This window comes from Neurospora tetrasperma, assembly GCF_000213175.1.
Source record: "Neurospora tetrasperma FGSC 2508 unplaced genomic scaffold NEUTE1scaffold_3, whole genome shotgun sequence".
Lineage (NCBI taxonomy): Eukaryota > Fungi > Ascomycota > Sordariomycetes > Sordariales > Sordariaceae > Neurospora > Neurospora tetrasperma.
In genome coordinates, this window is record NW_009799101.1 from 4,073,085 (window position 1) to 4,090,944 (window position 17,860).

Here is a 17,860-nt window from a genome sequence, read left to right on the forward strand (position 1 = left end):
GCCTCTTATATGGCCTGACTGAGTGTGAGTGTGGTGGTGGTGATGGAGGAGTGGCGGTCGTGGAGAAGGGCTTAGTTGCTTCTTGCAAAATCTGCAGATCAACAGGAAAAACTCAGACTACGAAGCATCGGGCCCAAATCGTCACCTCCCAGCTGACAGAGAATTAAAAAAAACAAATCGGATTGGGCTGTAGGTGAGTGCCGTCCTCGTTGATCCCGAGCCAAAGCTGATGGGTGTTCGATTTATTGCAGGTAGTGGCGGTTAAGGTGGTTAGGGTGGCCATGACGGTCGTAGCGGGTTGAGTATCATGGGTAGGGGAAGTGAGAGTGGAAATAGAAATAGAAATAGACATTGAAGCTAGTGGGCGGAAGAGAAGAGGAAGCCTCATAATGGTGATAGAGATATTGGGATCGAAGCTAGAGCCAATTATATGAATTCCCGCTTGGGAGTCAGGGACAGACATGCAGCGAAATTCTTTTTGATCCTTTGCCGGAGGGGTTTGTTTCCTGGACGTTAATATGGAGGGAGCAATGTCTCGAGCTTGTTGGTGTAGGGTATCCAGAGCTGATCTTTCTATCCAGTTTCGTGCAACGAAGCTTTCTTTGGTCTTCTGTAAGCAATTACACAAAGTTGTCCTCGAAATGTATGATGAGTAAAGAACATGTATGTTGATTTTTTTCCGCGACCGCAACCGCAACCCTATCCTATCCTGCCCCTGCCCAAAGATCCGTAAGACACGTGTACCGCCATGCCAAAGCGAAGCTGTAATGGAAGAGAATAATAGGAACTCTATGATACACATACTCCAGGCCATCGATGAATTGTTAAAACTGTCAACTATCCTCAATTATCGGACCAGAAGTGATCCTCCGAGTTCAATGACAACAGAAGTGATCGATGCATCCCTGAGCTCAGACATGGTGCGCTTCCCCTATTGCGGCTGTTCAGTCTTCGTCTCCTGATCGGTGTCATTATTGGCCATCTCGACGTCCTCCTGTGTCGCCCGCGGCGTGTCTGTTCCTTCCTCGCCGGCCTTGGCGCTGCTTGCTTTCCTCTCGTCAGTGGTCTCGGCATCGGCATCAGCATCAACGTCCATCTCCTCGGCCGTGACACCCTCGGCATCATCCGTCTTGCCGATATTGCTTTTCGAGCCGCTGGGTTGGTCAGTTGCCTCTGCTTCTGCTGATGCTGATGCTGCCGCCTTCTCCGCGTTGGCAGCCGCCTCTTCTTCCTCCGCCTTGGCCGCGTCGTAGGCGTCTTTCTCCTTCTTATATCGCTCCGCGTCCCGATCGGCTCGGTCTTCGAACTCTTTCCTGCGGTCTTCGGGGAGATCTTTCCACTCGCGCGACAACGTCTCTTCTTCGACATCGGTAATATCGCCGTTGTTCTCGTTCTCATTGTCGTTGTCGACATCTTCGGGGCTACCGGAGCCTTCGGCGGCTTCCTTGCTGGCCGCCGCCGCCGCCGCCTTTGCCACAGCTGCCTTCTCCTTCGACGCGGCGCGCTTGTCGTCGCAGTAGAGTTCAAACGCGCTGCTCGGCTTGAGGGGCCTGAGGGTGCCCTTGTGCAGACCGTTAGTCGGCTGGGCGGCCGAGAAGGCGTCGGAACTCGGCGACTGGGTCTGAAGGTTCTGGTTGATAAAGGTGGCGCCTGCGGCACTAGGCAGGTCGAGGTTGGGCATGGCAGAGGGCTTGCGATGTCCCCGCTTGATACGCAAGGGCTTCTCCTTTGGCTGCACGGTTGTGGCTGTCAGCTTACCGACCCGACCTGTGCGTGATTGATGAAGGGATGTATGGTGATGGTGATGATGATGATGCTGATTGTGATGGCGAGTATGTCCGCCCGGATGGAGAGGTGATCCTGGGGGTGATGATATGGCGTCACGTACTGTGGGCGGCGGGCTGGGGCTGCCGTCAGAGTCCTCCACGTTAGTGCTCGTCCTCTTGGCCAACTGCTCAAGAAGGAACGCTCGCTCCAGCCTCATCTTCTCAACCTGGCGCTTCAGCCGGGCCAGACGCAGGCGAGCGGCATCGTTGGCCTCCTCAACCTCGGTGGTGCGCTGCTTCAGCTGGATGCACTTCCTGCGATAAGCCTCCTCGACCGAGGGAGGCAGCTGTGGCGGAACTGAGCTCGCTGATGGGGGGCGATGGGCAGAAGGGTCAGTAACCTTTTTCTTCATTTTGAGGATGATGGAGGAAGACATGACGAGGAATAATGGATGGAGAAGGAGGAATTCGCAAAGCGCAATTGCAAGGTAAGGCAAGGGAACAAAGGGAAAAACGGATGGAGGTGGCAGGGCAGAATATGGAGGAGATGTGGGAACGTGTCTTGGGTGTTTGGGAACCTGGACCTACCTGGTGCCATTGTTGGAGTAGTTCTACCGTGGTGGTGGTGAATTAATGATTAATAGTGGAGTTGTTCGTGTTTGCGATCGTGAATCGTTACAAGAATGACGAACGAAGGGAAAGAAAAAGCAAAGCGACTTGTTGTTTGCAGAAAGCGAGAAGAGAAGGGAGCGTAAAAAGGGCCGGCCACCTGCTGCTTTAAACCTGCACTGTCTGTCTGTCGGGCGGTCACAATGGAAATGAAAGTTGAAGTTGGGACGGAGAGAAGGAACAAGTGAATCAATGGACTGGACTGAGTGGACGTGGATGGCGGCGGCGGCGGGACCTGAAAGTCACGAAACGACCAAAACGCCCGTCTGTCCACGTACCGCTGTAACAATCGCGACGGGACAAGGCTGATCATGTACCCAAGTACGCTACACTACGTACAGTTACAGGCCCACTATTTCGGTAGCTAAGAGATGGATCCCAGCTGCTGTTCTGGATGCTCCCTCTGAAAGTCGACAATTCTTGGTTGCGAGATCAGGGACGGGATGCTCTGGCATATTCAAATAGTATGGAGTATATATGGAGGTATTAAACGCTTAGCTCCCAACTGGAGCAGCTTCGCCGAATGGAGGTCTGAAGCTTCCCTATCCACATAGGTAGTCCAACTGTTGCCTGCCGCCAAGTCCGTCACTGGCCACTGCTGTCTTCTATCCGCTTCATCGACTTTTTTTGTGGGCCCCGCACCGCTTGGGGGGGAGGGGAGCTCCTGAGGAGGGAGGTCCATTTGGCATTTGGCTACGGCCAGTGAAGACACCGCAAGACAGAGGAAGCCCGACCAAAACAACACAGATTCAGGAGAAACACCAGAATCAGCCCACCATGTCCTTGAATATCCCCAACGCCCCGAACGCCGGCCTGTTCAAAGGCGGCTACAACAAGTAGGTTTTGTCTCTTTTTGTTCCCCTGGCTCTGCTTCTTGCCAGCAATCGACGTCAAGTCCTACTACCCCGCCAAACTCCCCTCCGTCACTTTACCTGCGCCTATGCGGTCCCAAGGGGTTCATGATCTATCTATACATACGGCAATACCAAGACAGGGACCCAAGCTCTAACCATGGCACAACACCAACAGCTACGATTCCGAGGATGGCGCCGTTCTTCGCAACATCGATGCCTGCAGGGCCATCTCCTCGACCGTCCAGACCTCCCTCGGCCCCTTTGGACGCAACAAGATCGTCATCAACCACCTCCAGAAGATGATCCTGACCTCCGACGCCGCTACCATTCTCCGCGAGCTCGATGTCGTCCACCCCGCCGCCAAGCTGCTGGTCATGGCCAGTCAACAACAAGAATCCGAGATGGGCGATGCTACCAACCTTGTCATCATCCTTGCCGGTGAGCTCCTGAAGAAGGCCGAGGATCTGTTGCGCATGGGTCTCAAGACTTCCGACATTGTCACCGGTTACGAGCGCGCCCAGAAGATTGCCCTGGACACCCTGGAGGAGCTTGTTGTCGACAAGGTGGAGGACTTGCGCTCGCAGGCCGGTTTGAGCAAGGCCATCAGGACCGTTATTGCCAGCAAGCAGAACGGCAGCGAGGACTTCCTCGCTGATCTGGTCGCCGAGGCCATCCTTGCCGTTCTCCCCAAGAACCCCGCCAACTTCAACGTTGACAACATCCGCGTTGTCAAGATTATGGGTGGCAGCCTCGAACAGAGCCGGGTCGTCAAGGGCATGGTCTTCCCCAAGGAGCCCAGCGGCACCGTCAAGAAGGCCAAGAAGGCCAAGGTCGGTGTCTACACCTGCCCCATCGATACCAGCCAGACCGAGACCAAGGGCACCGTCCTACTACACAACGCCCAGGAAATGCTCGACTTCACAAAGGGAGAGGAGAACCAGCTCGAGACGATGATCAAGGAGCTCTACAACTCCGGCCTCAGAGTCGTCGTTGCCGGTTCCACAGTCGGTGAGCTGGCGATGCACTACCTCAACAGATACGGCATCCTGGTTCTCAAGGTTCTGTCCAAGTTCGAGCTCAGGCGCGTATGCAGAGTTGTCGGTGCCACTCCCCTGGCCCGTCTGGGTGCGCCCATGCCCGACGAGATGGGCAGCATCGACGTTGTGGAGACTATGGAGATTGGCGGTGACCGCGTTACCGTGTTTAGACAGGAGGATGAGGTTACAAGGACAGCAACCCTCGTTCTGCGGGGCGCTACTCAGAACCACCTCGATGATGTTGAGCGTGCCGTCGATGACGGTGTCAACGTCGTCAAGGCCATCACAAAGGATGCTCGCTTGGTCCCTGGCGCCGGCGCCACTGAGATCCAGCTCGTCGAGAGGATACAGGCTATTGGCGAGAGAACCCAGGGTCTCGCGCAGTACTCGATCAAGAAGTTCGGTGAGGCATTCGAGGTCGTTCCCAGGTTATTGGCGGAGAGCGCTGGTCTGGATGCCACCGAGGTGCTTAGCAGGCTCTATGCCGCCCATCAGAAGAAGGACACTTGGTCCACAGGTGTGGATATCGAGGTATGTTTCATCCATGTATTCATCCTGATCTGAGCAGTGACTGACAAGTTTACAGAACAACGACAACACCGGTACCCTTGATGCCGTGAAGGAGGGTATTCTCGATCTCCTTGTAACCAAGCAGTGGGCTATCAAGCTCGCCACCGAGGCTGCCAGGACGGTTCTTTCTGTTGATCAGATTATTGTTGCCAGACAAGCCGGTGGTCCTAAGCCCCCCGGTCCCAACCCTGTAAGTTTTCCACAAGTCCGCCTTTTCTTGACCGACTCGGAAATTTGTTGCTAACTACCTATCTACGACAGAACTGGGATGAGGACTGATCTGTTAGAAGAGCGAAAACCGTGTAATTGAGCCAAAGGGATAGATACTGCGGCTTGTGAAATGAATTTGTTGATATGGGCAGCAAGGTGACATAGCCGTGTACTCAAAGTAATACCCAAATTTCGGTCTGGCCAAGATCTGTCTGCCCTTTCCACTTCACTCGATCGAAAAGTCTACATTCCAATGATGTCCCACTGTTGTCGTTGCGTGTCATTGCAATACTCTTTTTTGCTCGACCACCTGCCACAACACTTCTGTTTCCTGTCGCTGTCAAAGACTCGCGGACGCCTCTCACTTCAGGGTCGACCGCGCAATTCTATACCAAGAGAGAACCTCCATTCTAGGCCCCAATGGTATTCGCTTTATTGCCTATTCCTCTATCTTCATTCCACCGTCGCTCTGGCCTCACTTTTTACGTTTCCCGAAATGATCATCGCCCCTCTACTCCCAAACATCTCACGTTAACATTGATATCGACTTGATCAATGTTCCCTTCCTCATCGATCCATGTGAGCGAACATGCAAATACGACGCCCGATCGATGTCTTGCATCGAAAGAAATTATTCACGTAGCACCAGAAACTATTTATCTCCGAGTCTGCTCAACCGCGAGTGATTGATCGTGGTCAAAAGTCAGGAGGGCGTTAAGAGTTTCATGGAGTTCTTGCCGAGGTCTTTCCCGGATTCCGTAAGCCGCTGTATATCTTAAATATCATACATGGTAAGTTGTGGATAGGTAGGTAGGTAATCTAGTCTGACAGATATTTGAGTGAGATAGCACCGTCCCATGCATGCTTTTCTTCCCATTTCGGTTATCATTTTCAGTTGTGTCTTCATTGTGTGGGGTGTAGCTAGGTAGGTAGGTAGGTAAGTAGGTAGGTAGGTAGGTAAGTATGGATATCCATCTTTCCTCGGGTCTTCTTCTTCGACCGAGGAGTACTTGTAGTTCGTGCTACCTAGTTTTCCTCTAAGGACCCAGTTACTGACCGCTCATCAGCCGTGAAGTGTTGAACTACGCAAGATGGTTAGGTGGGCCATGGATGTAAAGGTTAGTACTGAAGGTTGGTTTCCATTTGTTTATGTCGTTCACGTCTATATCAGAAAAACAGAAACCAGACTGATGTCAAATGAATGGTATATGAGTTTGCTGGGGCGCATTTTAACTAGACACTTCACGATGGCAACTAAACAGAAAGAACATGCAACAAGGACACTCGCGTATTGTTCCGTTGAGCCTATCTATCGATTTCCCCTCTAATACACACACCTGACGTACTACCCACCAGCTTCCATAGACCCTCCCTCCCTCCTTTTCCGTCGCTACATGATGGATAGATAGATGGGCGTGGGTGGAGAGGAGAGGCTTTTTCAGAAAGAAGAAAAAACAAGGGCGAGAAGGAAACAAACAAACAAAAAAAAAAAAAAAAAAGCGTGAGCGTCCCGTAACGGACTCGAACCGTTGTCTTCCTGCGGCACGTATGCAGACGCGGAATTTCCACGCCGGGAATGTTACCAATTACACCAACGAGCCGCCCACGGGAAGGGAGCTGGTGACGGGAAGTTATATGTCTAGAAGGGGGGACACGGGGGTTGGACTTGGGATGACTCTTGGTACGGGATTTGGCAGGATGGGCAGGTACGGGCAGGAGTGACGAGCAGATGGGATGGAAGGAGCGGTAGGTAGGAACTGGCGGACGACCAGGCCTACAGATGGATTTCAAGCCAGCCGCGATGAGACAAGCTGCCCAAGCAAAAGAGGGCACGAGTTTTGCAGACCTTCCCGTTCACTGCCTCTCAGATAACCAACCTAATGCTTGAAAATCACAAGATGGAGAGACCTAGGTATGGAAGAATTGGCATGTCAAAGCCAAGAAGAATGCAGTGATGGTCATCATAGATGCGGGTGTACATTGGAGGAGTCATCCTCGAGTGTCTCCCGCGGCGAATTGATTCATGATTTGCAACTTCCATTGCGAAGTGTGAAACTCGCATCAACTCAGCTTTGGTTTGGCGGACCTGCCCCTGCCCCTGGCCCTGACTCTAAGTGATGATTATGTGACACCCTGGTTGCGGAGGTTTGAAGGACTTTTGAAGTGCCTTGTACACAATTTATACTGTTTATTCATTCAATCTACACATGGCTCACCGGGATGTCTGATAGTTCACGGCTACGAGCCTAAGTAATTGTTGACGTCTATGTTTCGTTTCCTGAGCATAATATATGCACATTGTCTGAAAAGAGACCGGATGGTTCACGATATCTACGGGGTGATTTTTGACCCGTAATCTATAACTAGATGGTAATGTTGAAAGACGGACCTGAGGAAACTGGTGATGTGTGTCTGGAAGGGGGGAATGCGAGTCCAAGGGTGCAATGCACGAGTGTCTGGAGACTAGATAGGATAGTACAGAACCGCTCCGTTCTCGAAGTCTTTCCTGTAAATCTCCTTGATTTGTTTTTTTTCCGGTTCAGCTACCGAGGCCTTCTTGCTTCAGATCATCTCTTGCTCTTGCTGCGAATACAGACCGAAAAAGTACTATCAGCGTTTGATAGGGTTTGTTGAACAAAACCAATGCACCATCACTCGTATCATCGTAAGCGCGAACTTCGCTAGACGAGGGGATATCACCGAGGAGCATCAAGCGGCCACTTCATGTCCCAACTTGTTGTTCGAGTTCAGTAATTGAACATTCATCCATCGTCATATCACTCCATGTATGTCAATTATTTGCCTGAAGGAGGCGGTGAGAGAGATTTTCCTGGTCAGAAACACAACGCTAAAAGGTCTCAAACAGCGCGGCTAATGCTTACTCGGTGTTGGATCTGTAATGGATCATCATCGCCATATTAACATGCCCATGTGTAATATAAGGTCAGTGCGTCTGCATACGACTTTGCAATGCCTTCTTACTTGAGACGGGGATCTAAGATAGGTTGAGGAAAGAAAGACTGACGCGAAATTAGAGCCGATTGGCTCTTCAAGTTTCGTATCACCAGATCACGCACGGCCCCTATATGATGTAAGTAAGTAGTCGTTGGTGATGATGCTGCGGGGCCCTATATCTGGTGGCGGTAAATGTGAAGTAAGGTCAGAATTCATCTTGACCAAACACATCTGGCAGCAAGCAGTTCACCCGCCTCCATGAAACAAAAACTCGCAAGTTAATACTGGAAATGCGGGGGAGATCCGAGAGGCCATCCATCGATCTTGAAGCTGCGACGGAAAGAAGATCGCTGGATCGCTCGGACGCACAAGTCCCGGAGTTATCGCCTTCTTTCTCTTAGTCCCACGGCTGGGATGGTTTGGCCATCACATCACAGTGATCCGATACCATGGGGCTAGCTTGTGCACCGGTATGTATGTAGTGTTGTTGGGGAAATAGCTTCATCGGCCGTGTCCCGTGTGTGCTACCCCGGATGTGATTGGGAATCTGAAGAGAAGTTGAAACGTAAGCGAGGCAGGGGATGAGCTTCTCAAGCAACTGGGAAACACCCTTTTGGTCGATTCGATTCAGCTTCAGTTCAGACCGGCAACCAGCGACACTTCCCGCGGTCTGGAGCTCCAGTCCTTGTTTCCCCAGAGTCCCAAACGAACCAGCGCTCGCGGCTGTCAACGCTTGAACCTTGCGAGCCGCGATGCTTTTTTACGGCGTCGCGCCCGTCTGCAATATCCGCGGGATAGGATGCCGATTTGCTCGTCTCTTTCTTGGCAAGATGAAACTGGGAAAGGGAGCCGAGGCAATTGCCATGAACAGGTGGACCGTGGGATGAAGCTAAGTCACGGACTCAAGCCGCCTGACCTGGAGGCTGTCGGCGATGAATCTGATATCAGAGCGATACGTATGATGGGGCTGTTTGTCTTCCCCGTCGATGCCGTTCCAGCCGTGATGCCGACGAACGGCCTCTGGGATTTTCGGGACATCGCAAGAACCATGGAGCGCACGGCCACATGGACTGGCCAACTGGAGTCACGGGCGCGAGTAGAGCTGCCGTTCTGAGTTGAGATCGTAGGCGGTGTTGTATTAGACTGTTGGAAAAGGCCATCATAGGTAGCAGTCGCTAATATAGTCATAGTTGGGTTCGCTCATCACTCTTACTAGTGTATATTTGGTATATCGCCGGGTGCAGACAACCTATATAGGCGAGTTCGGCCAGTGCATTCATTCCTCGCCGCCAGGGAAGACGCAAGGATTTGGTGAACTCTGGCGGTCTCCATGTCGCAGTCGGACGCACGAAATCACATGCTTGGGACCAATGTCTGTTGTTGACCCTGAAAAGCTTCATTTTACCTTGCAGATGGCGGATATGAAGTCTGGAGTCTGGGTAATAACAAGTCGGCTTTTACCTGTAGTAGCATTATATACGCAGTATACGCCTGTATCTTATACGGGTGGAGCCAATGAAAAAGCGGAAGACAGACACTTATGGACTTAGTTCAAAGGCGCCGCGAGTGTAAAGCCGTGTGTGAAGGTATAATCAATGATACCAGTCATGGAAATTGACGATGACTTCTCTTTGAGCTTCATTCTTGTCTTAATTTTCTCAAAAAAAATTTTCTATTTTTTATTATTTTCTTTCAAGTTTTTCTCGTTCGGTCGATTAGAGGCAACTGCTCCCCTGCTGAGGGTGCAAGCCCAGTTGGACAAATCATCTCCCGTCATGCCCGCCCAGCTGGGAGAAGTGGATCAAGCGTGAGTACAGTACCCACTTACATATAGGCCCCCACTCCTAATTTCCAGCAAGTCATGCTTTTCGGAAGGTGCGATATCAGCAACATCATGAGCTAAGTAGGTAGGAACAGCTGAAACTCTTGTCTTTTTGATAGTCGTAGGGAAGGTGCAGCTTGAGGATGACAAAGGAAATTTTCACGTAATTTACCTCTACATACTATGTGCCGAGCTGCTAACCGTAACCGGCCGTGGCGACATCTAGCCCAGGCAGACGGACTATTGAAAGTCCATCTTCCACCAGACTGACCATCTCGTAATCCTCCAATGTAGGTCCTAACCATGGCATCAACCCCGCGCGCCAGACGACGACCTTCCTTTACTTCGCACCCACATCATCTCCAGCCAGCTCGACCAGTCCACACGGAAAGGCCGTTGAAACGGTTTCAAGGGTATCAGGCAGACCGCTGCTAGTACGCTTGAAGAAGGTGTCTAGTCTATCTGGTGTACATAATCCAATCTTACAGTCTTGCGGACCCTGAAGAAGCGCCACCCTCCCACGCGCTTGGCACACTCGCAAACGACACCATATTTCCGCAATACCTTCCAGAGCAGGGAACTCCTGACAAGACTGGAGACCACAGAAACCCTCACAGGCCTCCTCGGTCTCTGAGCCAATATCCGCGCCAAAATGCCGACAGCTCTCCAGGTCCAGAAGCCCGGCGATAGGTGGGGGCGATGAGGTGATGGCCAGGGGGGAATCCGGGAAGGGGGGAGCAGGACAGGCAAGACACGAAGGGGACTCTACCAGGAAGCCGGGCCTGTCAGGGAACCTGGAACACTCCAGGAAGCATCCGCGACAAGTGATGTGCGCTGGATTTCTATGTATGGCACCGCCACGTGCTGGCAACGACATCAAGGATGCCTCTAGAGTTTCGGGTTTGACCTGCCCCTCAAGCTCCCCTGCTCCCACCTCTGCCCAACGTCTGCCACGATGATCGGAAGAAGACGACTCGGCTTGACTCGATTCGGCTGTTGCTTCAGCCTTGCAAAGCTTCGGTAGCCAAGTCCGGTGGCGGACGTGATCGATTTGCTGCTCCGACTGCGAACATGTAGATGACCGAGATGGTTTCCTCTTTGATATCCTATACGCCTCCACCAATAGTGTCCAAATCACGTCGCATCGCAAAAACTTCCGGTTTTGGACCTCGAAACTTTATGTGTTGGTTGGACGGCCCACGGCCCTTCCCGTCTCACACTCACCCACCCTCACCCACCTACTAACATGCTTCTGGGTGGTCTCACAACAAAAAGGTTGGCCGGAGACGAACGTACTGCGTACCGATCGCACTTTCAGGATGCTAAGAACAGATGTTTCAGCCATGATATATCGGGTCTTGAAAATCGAAAATCGTCATGGCAGTGCTGACGATCAGTTCGCCGTTGCCTCACAACAAGGCTTTGCAAGTCTCCAGAGCAACTAGTGTACACATACCGAAGCCACGACGAAAGAAAAAGAAAATTGCAAACAAATAGAGATAATATCAGGCGCAGCACAAGCAAGGTAGTAGGTCTCATTAACCCCTGATGCCCCTGGATGGTGGATTGTTCGGTTCACCACTCAGAACCGAGATCCCGTTGCTCGCGCGGTGGACAGCGGAAAATGTCCTTCGCTGCAGGTCCTCCTTAGCGCACGCCTGACCCGGTCAACTCCACTATCAGAGTAACGATACAAGGAACAGGGTCGGAACTGGAAGCGTCTGAGAGACGATTGGAGGACCCCAACGAGATGTCGCGGGCTCGACCAAACCCACTGACCCAGGCGGCCGGTGGCCCACCACAGCCCATGAGAGGTTCCGTTGGAGTCTTGCTCCCCCCTAGAGCGGGACGCCCCCCGATCGCTCCCATGTGTCTAGGTATGGGTCCGCCCTCCCCAGCTTGCGTGATGCAGAAGCGAGGAGTAGCACAACGCTGGCGACCTGCCTGGGTGGTTCTAACTGTTCCTGTGCTTCTGTTGCGATGCGAACCGCCCGGCACGTTAAAATCAACTGGAGCCCCGATTTTCCCTTTTCCTCCAGTCCGCTGCCTGTCTGTCACGTCCCTCTCTAGCCGCTCTTCAGTTTGTTTCTAGAAAGCCGCCCTTTTGTCGGTGGTGTCACGACCCTTCCTTTTCTCACAAGTCCACTGTATGCACACACGTCTCTCTAGTGTGTACAAACAAGTTGACGTTGGCCGAATAAAGTACCGCGCCGCCGCATCTTGACCTCAGACACTTGGCCAATCATCCAGTCCTTGCGCGCGCGCCATACTGCTGCATTGAGCAGTCACCTGCAGAACCGCAGAAGTCGAACCGACCCGTACCGGAGTGTGGAACGAGGGAAAGGAAAGCAGGAAACAACCAAGCCGGTGCCGAGCAACCAAAGCAGTCGACGACTTCAACGATATTCTCGATTCCCTCTTACCTACGTAGCTGCTCAACGAAAGGCCCCATCGATCTCATACTCAGCCCTTTCTACTCGTCAATCCGCCGATCGTACTCTTCTACAGACGACCGATTTTTGCGCAGCCAATCAACAAAACAAGATATCTTGAACGATTGCATTGACTGGCCTTCGCTGGCTTGTTTTCTTGCGGTTCTACGAGTTGGGCGGCTCTGATACTATATTAAGCTTCAAGTCTTATTCTTAGAGTCTTTGGAAGAGTCTTGGACCAATCGGCATTGTTGTTGGACAGACTTTGCGGCTTTCTCACTGTATCTCGTGTAGGTGCTCTGCGAGGCTAGCAGCCACGGGCTCACGTGGTGAGGAATTGGACCGTTGAGGACAGCAAACACGAGTGGGAAACACACCAACCAAGGTTTCGCATCGACAACTACTGGACAGCAGGAATTGATTAATACCGGCCCTCATATCGGTGGTCTTCTACTTCGAAAGAGAGAACACAAAGGACAGAGTATAGGACGGGATTTCAGTCAGCTTTGTTTCAAACAGCCATGCGCTGGTCGCCATCCCTGGGACTGTTTCCGCATTGTTGATACGGCCCCTGAAACGTACTCCAAAGGCTTGACCCAAGCGTTTTGTGACTTCGTACAGCCTTTCCAAGGGCGACGAGCAGCGAAAGGGGAAAGAGAACTCTAGGTTTACTGCGACAGGCTTCTGATCGTCAGTCTTTTGAAGGAGATCCCGCAGAAAAGGCAAAACACTCTAGAACTGCTCGGCTGCAGATCAAATTTGCTTCCCCAGCCCAAACACCCTGCCGCGGCCTTATATTAGCTCAGCCAACATTCGACGTCACTTCGGTCGTCGCAAACCATCTTCCACATGTTCAGCAGGTTGCACAGCAAGCATAAGGGCCACTCCAAGGAGCAGCAAAACAGGCGGCCACCCGACCATCAGGCGTCGACGTTGCATGACCTTGGCATGCTTGGGCCCTCTTCAACATCCATTCTCTCTGCAAGCGGCGGCTCGCGGAGACCAGACTTTGACCGGTCCAACCATTCTTACCACAACCACTCCAGCGTTCCTGCAAGACAATATCCCGCGACGTCATATTCCGAGAGAGGTAGGTCATATTCTTATAGTTGAGTCTCAGACTGGCCATCCCTTCTCATTCCCTTCCCTTACCGCATTTTAGCTTTGGTGTCTCGGGAGCAAGGACTCTTAGGTATCATGGATGCGCCTTCAGTTGAGCTGGCTGCTAACCTAGGCTTCGCCTAACAGATAGCCCAATCCCTAACGGACACCTGGGCGCGCAATCACACTACTCACTAGTTACACCTAATTCACCTTCTCAGTCACGAGAGAGCACCATGATGAACAGTAACGCGAGCCGGGGACGCCGGGAGCGCACGTTTGTTGGAAGCGAGTGTGCAGTTTGTGAGGAGCCGCTGGAGCATACCCTGCAGGGCGAGAGGATATTACAATTCTCGTGTACCCATGTGTCACACGAGGCTTGCTTTTACGAATTCATCCGCGAGTTTGAGTCTCAGTTTTGCCCAACATGCAACGCGCCATTGCATTTGGACACCAGCCGTGGAGGAAACGTGCTGGATATCGGTAAGGGAAAACGAATCTTTCTGGCGTGAATGCTCAGTAGCGCTAACCAGCTCAACATTAGAAAAAATCAGCAGCATGGTACGCTCAGTTTCCGTAAACGACACTCGGTCACCACCGGCCCCAACTCCAGCTCCAGCTCCAGCTCCAGCTCCATCGCAGCAGCCATGGGATGATCAGCTAGCACGAGCACCAAGTCGAGCATCAAGTGCTCGGCAAGACGGAGGTTTGGCACCTCACACCATGGCAAGGGTCAGCCAACGCGACAGTCGCGACGCCCCTTCGTCGTCCGATCATCGTTACACGCCAAATTCGAGACACGCGCGTAGCGATAGTGAGACTACAGGCGCTACCGGAGGAATGGCCTCATCGGGAGGATATCCGGAAACGATGCAGAGTGGTCCACCGCGAAGACACGACTACGATGTTCAGGCTATGGAAACGTCGATATCAAGTCCCCCCCGTGCGATAACCCGGAACCCAATTCCAGCACCGACCGTTACCATCCGGTCGGAGTTCCCTACAATTAGCAAGTCGCGGCAACAGCAGACGCTTACTTGTCTGGTTACGGTTGAGGTACCCGATAACAAGTGGAGACCGGATCCCGAGGACCTACAGAATGGACAGCCCATGCTACCGCCATCCAGAGCTGAAGAGCCATATCCGCGCGCACCGTCGCCTGCGAGGAGCGTGCCTCGCTTCTACCCCTATGAATCACCAGAAGTGTTGGCTGAGATGACCGAGAATCTACGCAGCCGAGTTGACAACTGGCATGGCCTCGACTTCAGCCGGTAAGTGCATAGTTGATTTGCTTAAAGTATTTCTTTTCAGTACTCTCGCTAACACGAACTTTAGCTTTGGGAAGCTCCGACTTTACGGCACACTCCGTGTAGGCAAGGATAAGGTGTCATGGCAGGAGCTGGAATGCTTTCTCTTCGCTGAGATGCTCATCTGCGTAAAGGAGAAGAAGAATGTGCCCTCAGCACCAGGACAGTGGGAGGATGAAGCGGCGCGCAAAACGGGTCGATGCACGCTGAAGGGATCGATCTTGATCAAGAAGCACCTGAACGGGGTATCGGAGACCGGATCTGTCGACGAGAACATCCTGACGCTGAGCTTGTCAGTGAACGAGCTACCGCAGTTCCACCTTCGGTTCGAGAATCGCAACCAGCTCAAGCTGTGGCAACAGGCACTGTTGGATCTGAATGCTGTGGAGACTTCACCAATGCGCAGTCCCGAATACGACCGCGAATTTTCCGAGGCAGACGAAGACGAGTGGAACAGGAGCGCTGGTTCGAAGCAGCGGGTGTCATCCCAGGCGTCATCCTGGGGCGGGGCCAGGTCTGCCACCACGGCCCCGACTGAGTATACTAATGTACGAAGCCCAGGGCTGCTCCCATCGATTCACGTCCCAGTTGACGTCGTCGTTGTTGTTCCGATTTCGGCCTCCATGCAAGGTGTGAAGATCAACCTTGTCCGCGACGCCCTTCGTTTTATGGTCAGCTCCCTAGGCGATCGTGACCGTATGGGTCTCGTGACGTTTGGATCCTCGGGCGGTGGTGTTCCCGTTGTGGGCATGACTACCAAGGCGTGGCCTGGCTGGAGCAACGTTTTGGCATCGGTCAAGCCCGTGGGGCAGAAGAGCCATCGTGCGGATGTGGTTGAGGGTGCGAACGTGGCCATGGATCTGCTCATGGGGCGCAAGTACAACAACCCCATTGCCACTATCATGCTGATTAGCGATGCCTCGACTTCCGATGCGGACAGTGTCGACTTTGTGGTGTCGCGTGCGGAAGCTGCCAAGTATGTCTTATTCCTCTTTACCATGCCAATCTTTGAGGTTTTCTAGGTGGACCTAACCGGTATTCTAGGATCACAATTCACTCCTTCGGCCTGGGAACGACGCACAAGCCCGACACAATGATTGAGCTCTCGACGAGGACCAAGGCATCATATACTTATGTCAAGGATTGGATGATGCTCCGAGAGTGTCTGGCAGGCTGCCTCGGTGCCATGCAGAGCTTATCCCACCAAAATGTCAAGCTCAAGCTCAAACTCCCAGAGGGGTCGCCAGCCAAGCTGGGCAAGATCAGTGGCGCGCTCCAAATCACGAAGCGGGCAACTGGGCGCGATGCGGAAGCCAACTTGGGCGATCTTCGCTTCGGCGACAAGCGCGACGTGCTTGTACAGCTGACGATTATGCCAGATACGTCGTCCGAGGAACCACAGTCACACGCTTACTGGGACACTGTCGTATCAGGACTGGAGGCGATAGGAGGACCCATGGACGACGAGGATCAAAGGGCGATGTCGGTGGAGGAGGTTCCTTTGATACAGGCCGACCTTTCGTGGGGGGATATTCTACGCGAAGGCGCCACGCAGCACACGAGACCATCGCTTTTGGCAATCACAATGCTGCCGGCAACACCAGGCTCGAAGAAGCACTGGACCGCCTCGCCAGCGATACCGCCCCACCCGTACATTGTACAGCGGCGGATGGAAATTCTCACGTCGGACATGTTGACTCGAGCATTGACTTTGGTCAGCAGAGGCCAGCATGATCGTGCCCATACGCTGTTGAGCGAGACGCGATCGATTCTCAAGGGTCTCGGTAAGGGCGGGTTGCCCCCAGTGCCCCCAGCACCGGGGGGACCGCCCACCAAGTCGCTCCCGTCCACGCCTCTTCGCACGCACTCGCCCATTCCCGCCACTCCGGACCGGAAGAACACGCCGTCACCTACAATGGCAAATCACCCCATGGGACTCGGAGGCGGCTTCACGATATCAAGCCGTCGGTCCAACGATGCGCTTGGAGCCATGAACACGGGGGCATCCGCCATCGACCCGACTACCGTGTCGGCTCTTGATGCGGAACTCGAGTCCAGTCTCGAGTGGATCAACCACCCTGCCATTTTTGGGCGTGACAGCCGCAAGGCGGTGCTGCAGGCGATTGGGGTGATCAGCTCTCAGCGGGCATTCACTTTCCGTACACCGATCGAAAGTCTCTGGGCCGGCCGGGTCAGCGGCATCAAAAAGCTTACGGAGAAGAGCCAGGAGTGGACGGTGGAGGGAGGAGGGGAAGGCGGCATCATGGAGGAAGCATAGTGGTCTGCTCATGGACTGCTGGCTTTGCTCTTCTTCTTCTCGCTAACATTGCCCACCGATCAAGCATATTTTGTCGATGGGTGGCATTTTTTATTCTTTCCAATTTTCTTCTTCTTCTTGTGACATGGTTGGCTGGTTTGGATTGCGACCTTGGGCTCGATGATACCACTTTTACTTCTTGTGTCGCGCTTTGTTGCACTTGTTCATCTTTTCGCTTTATTATATAACAATATCCTGTTACATTGGTGGTGGCTGCTTTTGCTTTGCGGTTTTGGATATTCTGTGGGGGTCTGCTTCATTGGCATCTATGGGCTGGTTGCTGTTGAATATGTCGTAGGTAAACGTGAGATGGATCGAGGATATGAAGGATGGCGGACTCGTGGTGGTCTTGTATATGAATGAGATTTATGTATGTTATAATTTTGTATTGGGTGCGGCATCATTCATCATGCTCTGGTTAGGGATATAATGGGAGGAAGGGAAGGGAAAAAGCGGAGCAGATGAAGAGCTGAAAGCCCTAGGTGAAACAAATCATCATCACAACATCATCGTAATACATGCAGCATACCGTGTCAGTCAGTCTTGAATACCAGTTTCCAGCTGAACTTTCTTGATGAACACAAACACGAGCCGTGGGAAGCAAGCAAGCAGTTAGCCGCAGCGATAATGTTGATGTCGATCGTGTATCACGGCATTTGAACTGCCCGTACGTGAGGTAGCACACTACAGTACTACTTTCACCAATTTAAGTGGCTGGCCGTCGACATGGCGTTAGTCCACAGCTTCCGACCTCGCCGAGATCCGGGCAGACCACTTACACTATGGAATATGTATGTAGCTAGTGTAGAGGCCGGAGATG

The 17,860-nt window shown here is 52.7% G+C and overlaps 4 protein-coding genes across 4 annotated transcripts; 2 read left to right on the top strand and 2 right to left on the bottom strand.

Annotated features, from left to right (window-relative positions):
• Positions 1-568: 568 nt before the first annotated feature.
• NEUTE1DRAFT_63976 (uncharacterized protein) lies at positions 569-2,392 on the bottom strand (the record flags this gene model as incomplete). The annotated part of the gene is made up of 3 exons (XM_009853018.1): positions 569-1,732; positions 1,889-2,133; positions 2,355-2,392. 3 exons carry the CDS (start codon positions 2,362-2,364, stop codon positions 932-934), a joined length of 1,056 nt encoding a protein of 351 aa, XP_009851320.1.
• Positions 2,393-3,166: 774 nt separating this feature from the next.
• NEUTE1DRAFT_130006 (T-complex protein 1 subunit theta) lies at positions 3,167-5,314 on the top strand (the record flags this gene model as incomplete). The annotated part of the gene is made up of 4 exons (XM_009853019.1): positions 3,167-3,271; positions 3,465-4,857; positions 4,913-5,086; positions 5,158-5,314. 4 exons carry the CDS (start codon positions 3,213-3,215, stop codon positions 5,173-5,175), a joined length of 1,644 nt encoding a protein of 547 aa, XP_009851321.1.
• Positions 5,315-8,955: 3,641 nt separating this feature from the next.
• NEUTE1DRAFT_101137 (uncharacterized protein) lies at positions 8,956-9,703 on the bottom strand (the record flags this gene model as incomplete). Its single annotated transcript, XM_009853020.1, has 3 exons — positions 8,956-9,204; positions 9,467-9,522; positions 9,664-9,703. 3 exons carry the CDS (start codon positions 9,701-9,703, stop codon positions 8,956-8,958), a joined length of 345 nt encoding a protein of 114 aa, XP_009851322.1.
• A 3,461-nt stretch (positions 9,704-13,164) lies between these two features.
• On the top strand, positions 13,165-17,001 carry NEUTE1DRAFT_130007 (uncharacterized protein; the record flags this gene model as incomplete). Its single annotated transcript, XM_009853021.1, has 5 exons — positions 13,165-13,405; positions 13,564-13,899; positions 13,961-14,687; positions 14,752-15,699; positions 15,768-17,001. The coding sequence occupies 5 exons, from the start codon at positions 13,165-13,167 to the stop codon at positions 16,999-17,001; spliced, it is 3,486 nt and encodes a 1,161-aa protein (XP_009851323.1).
• Positions 17,002-17,860: the final 859 nt, after the last annotated feature.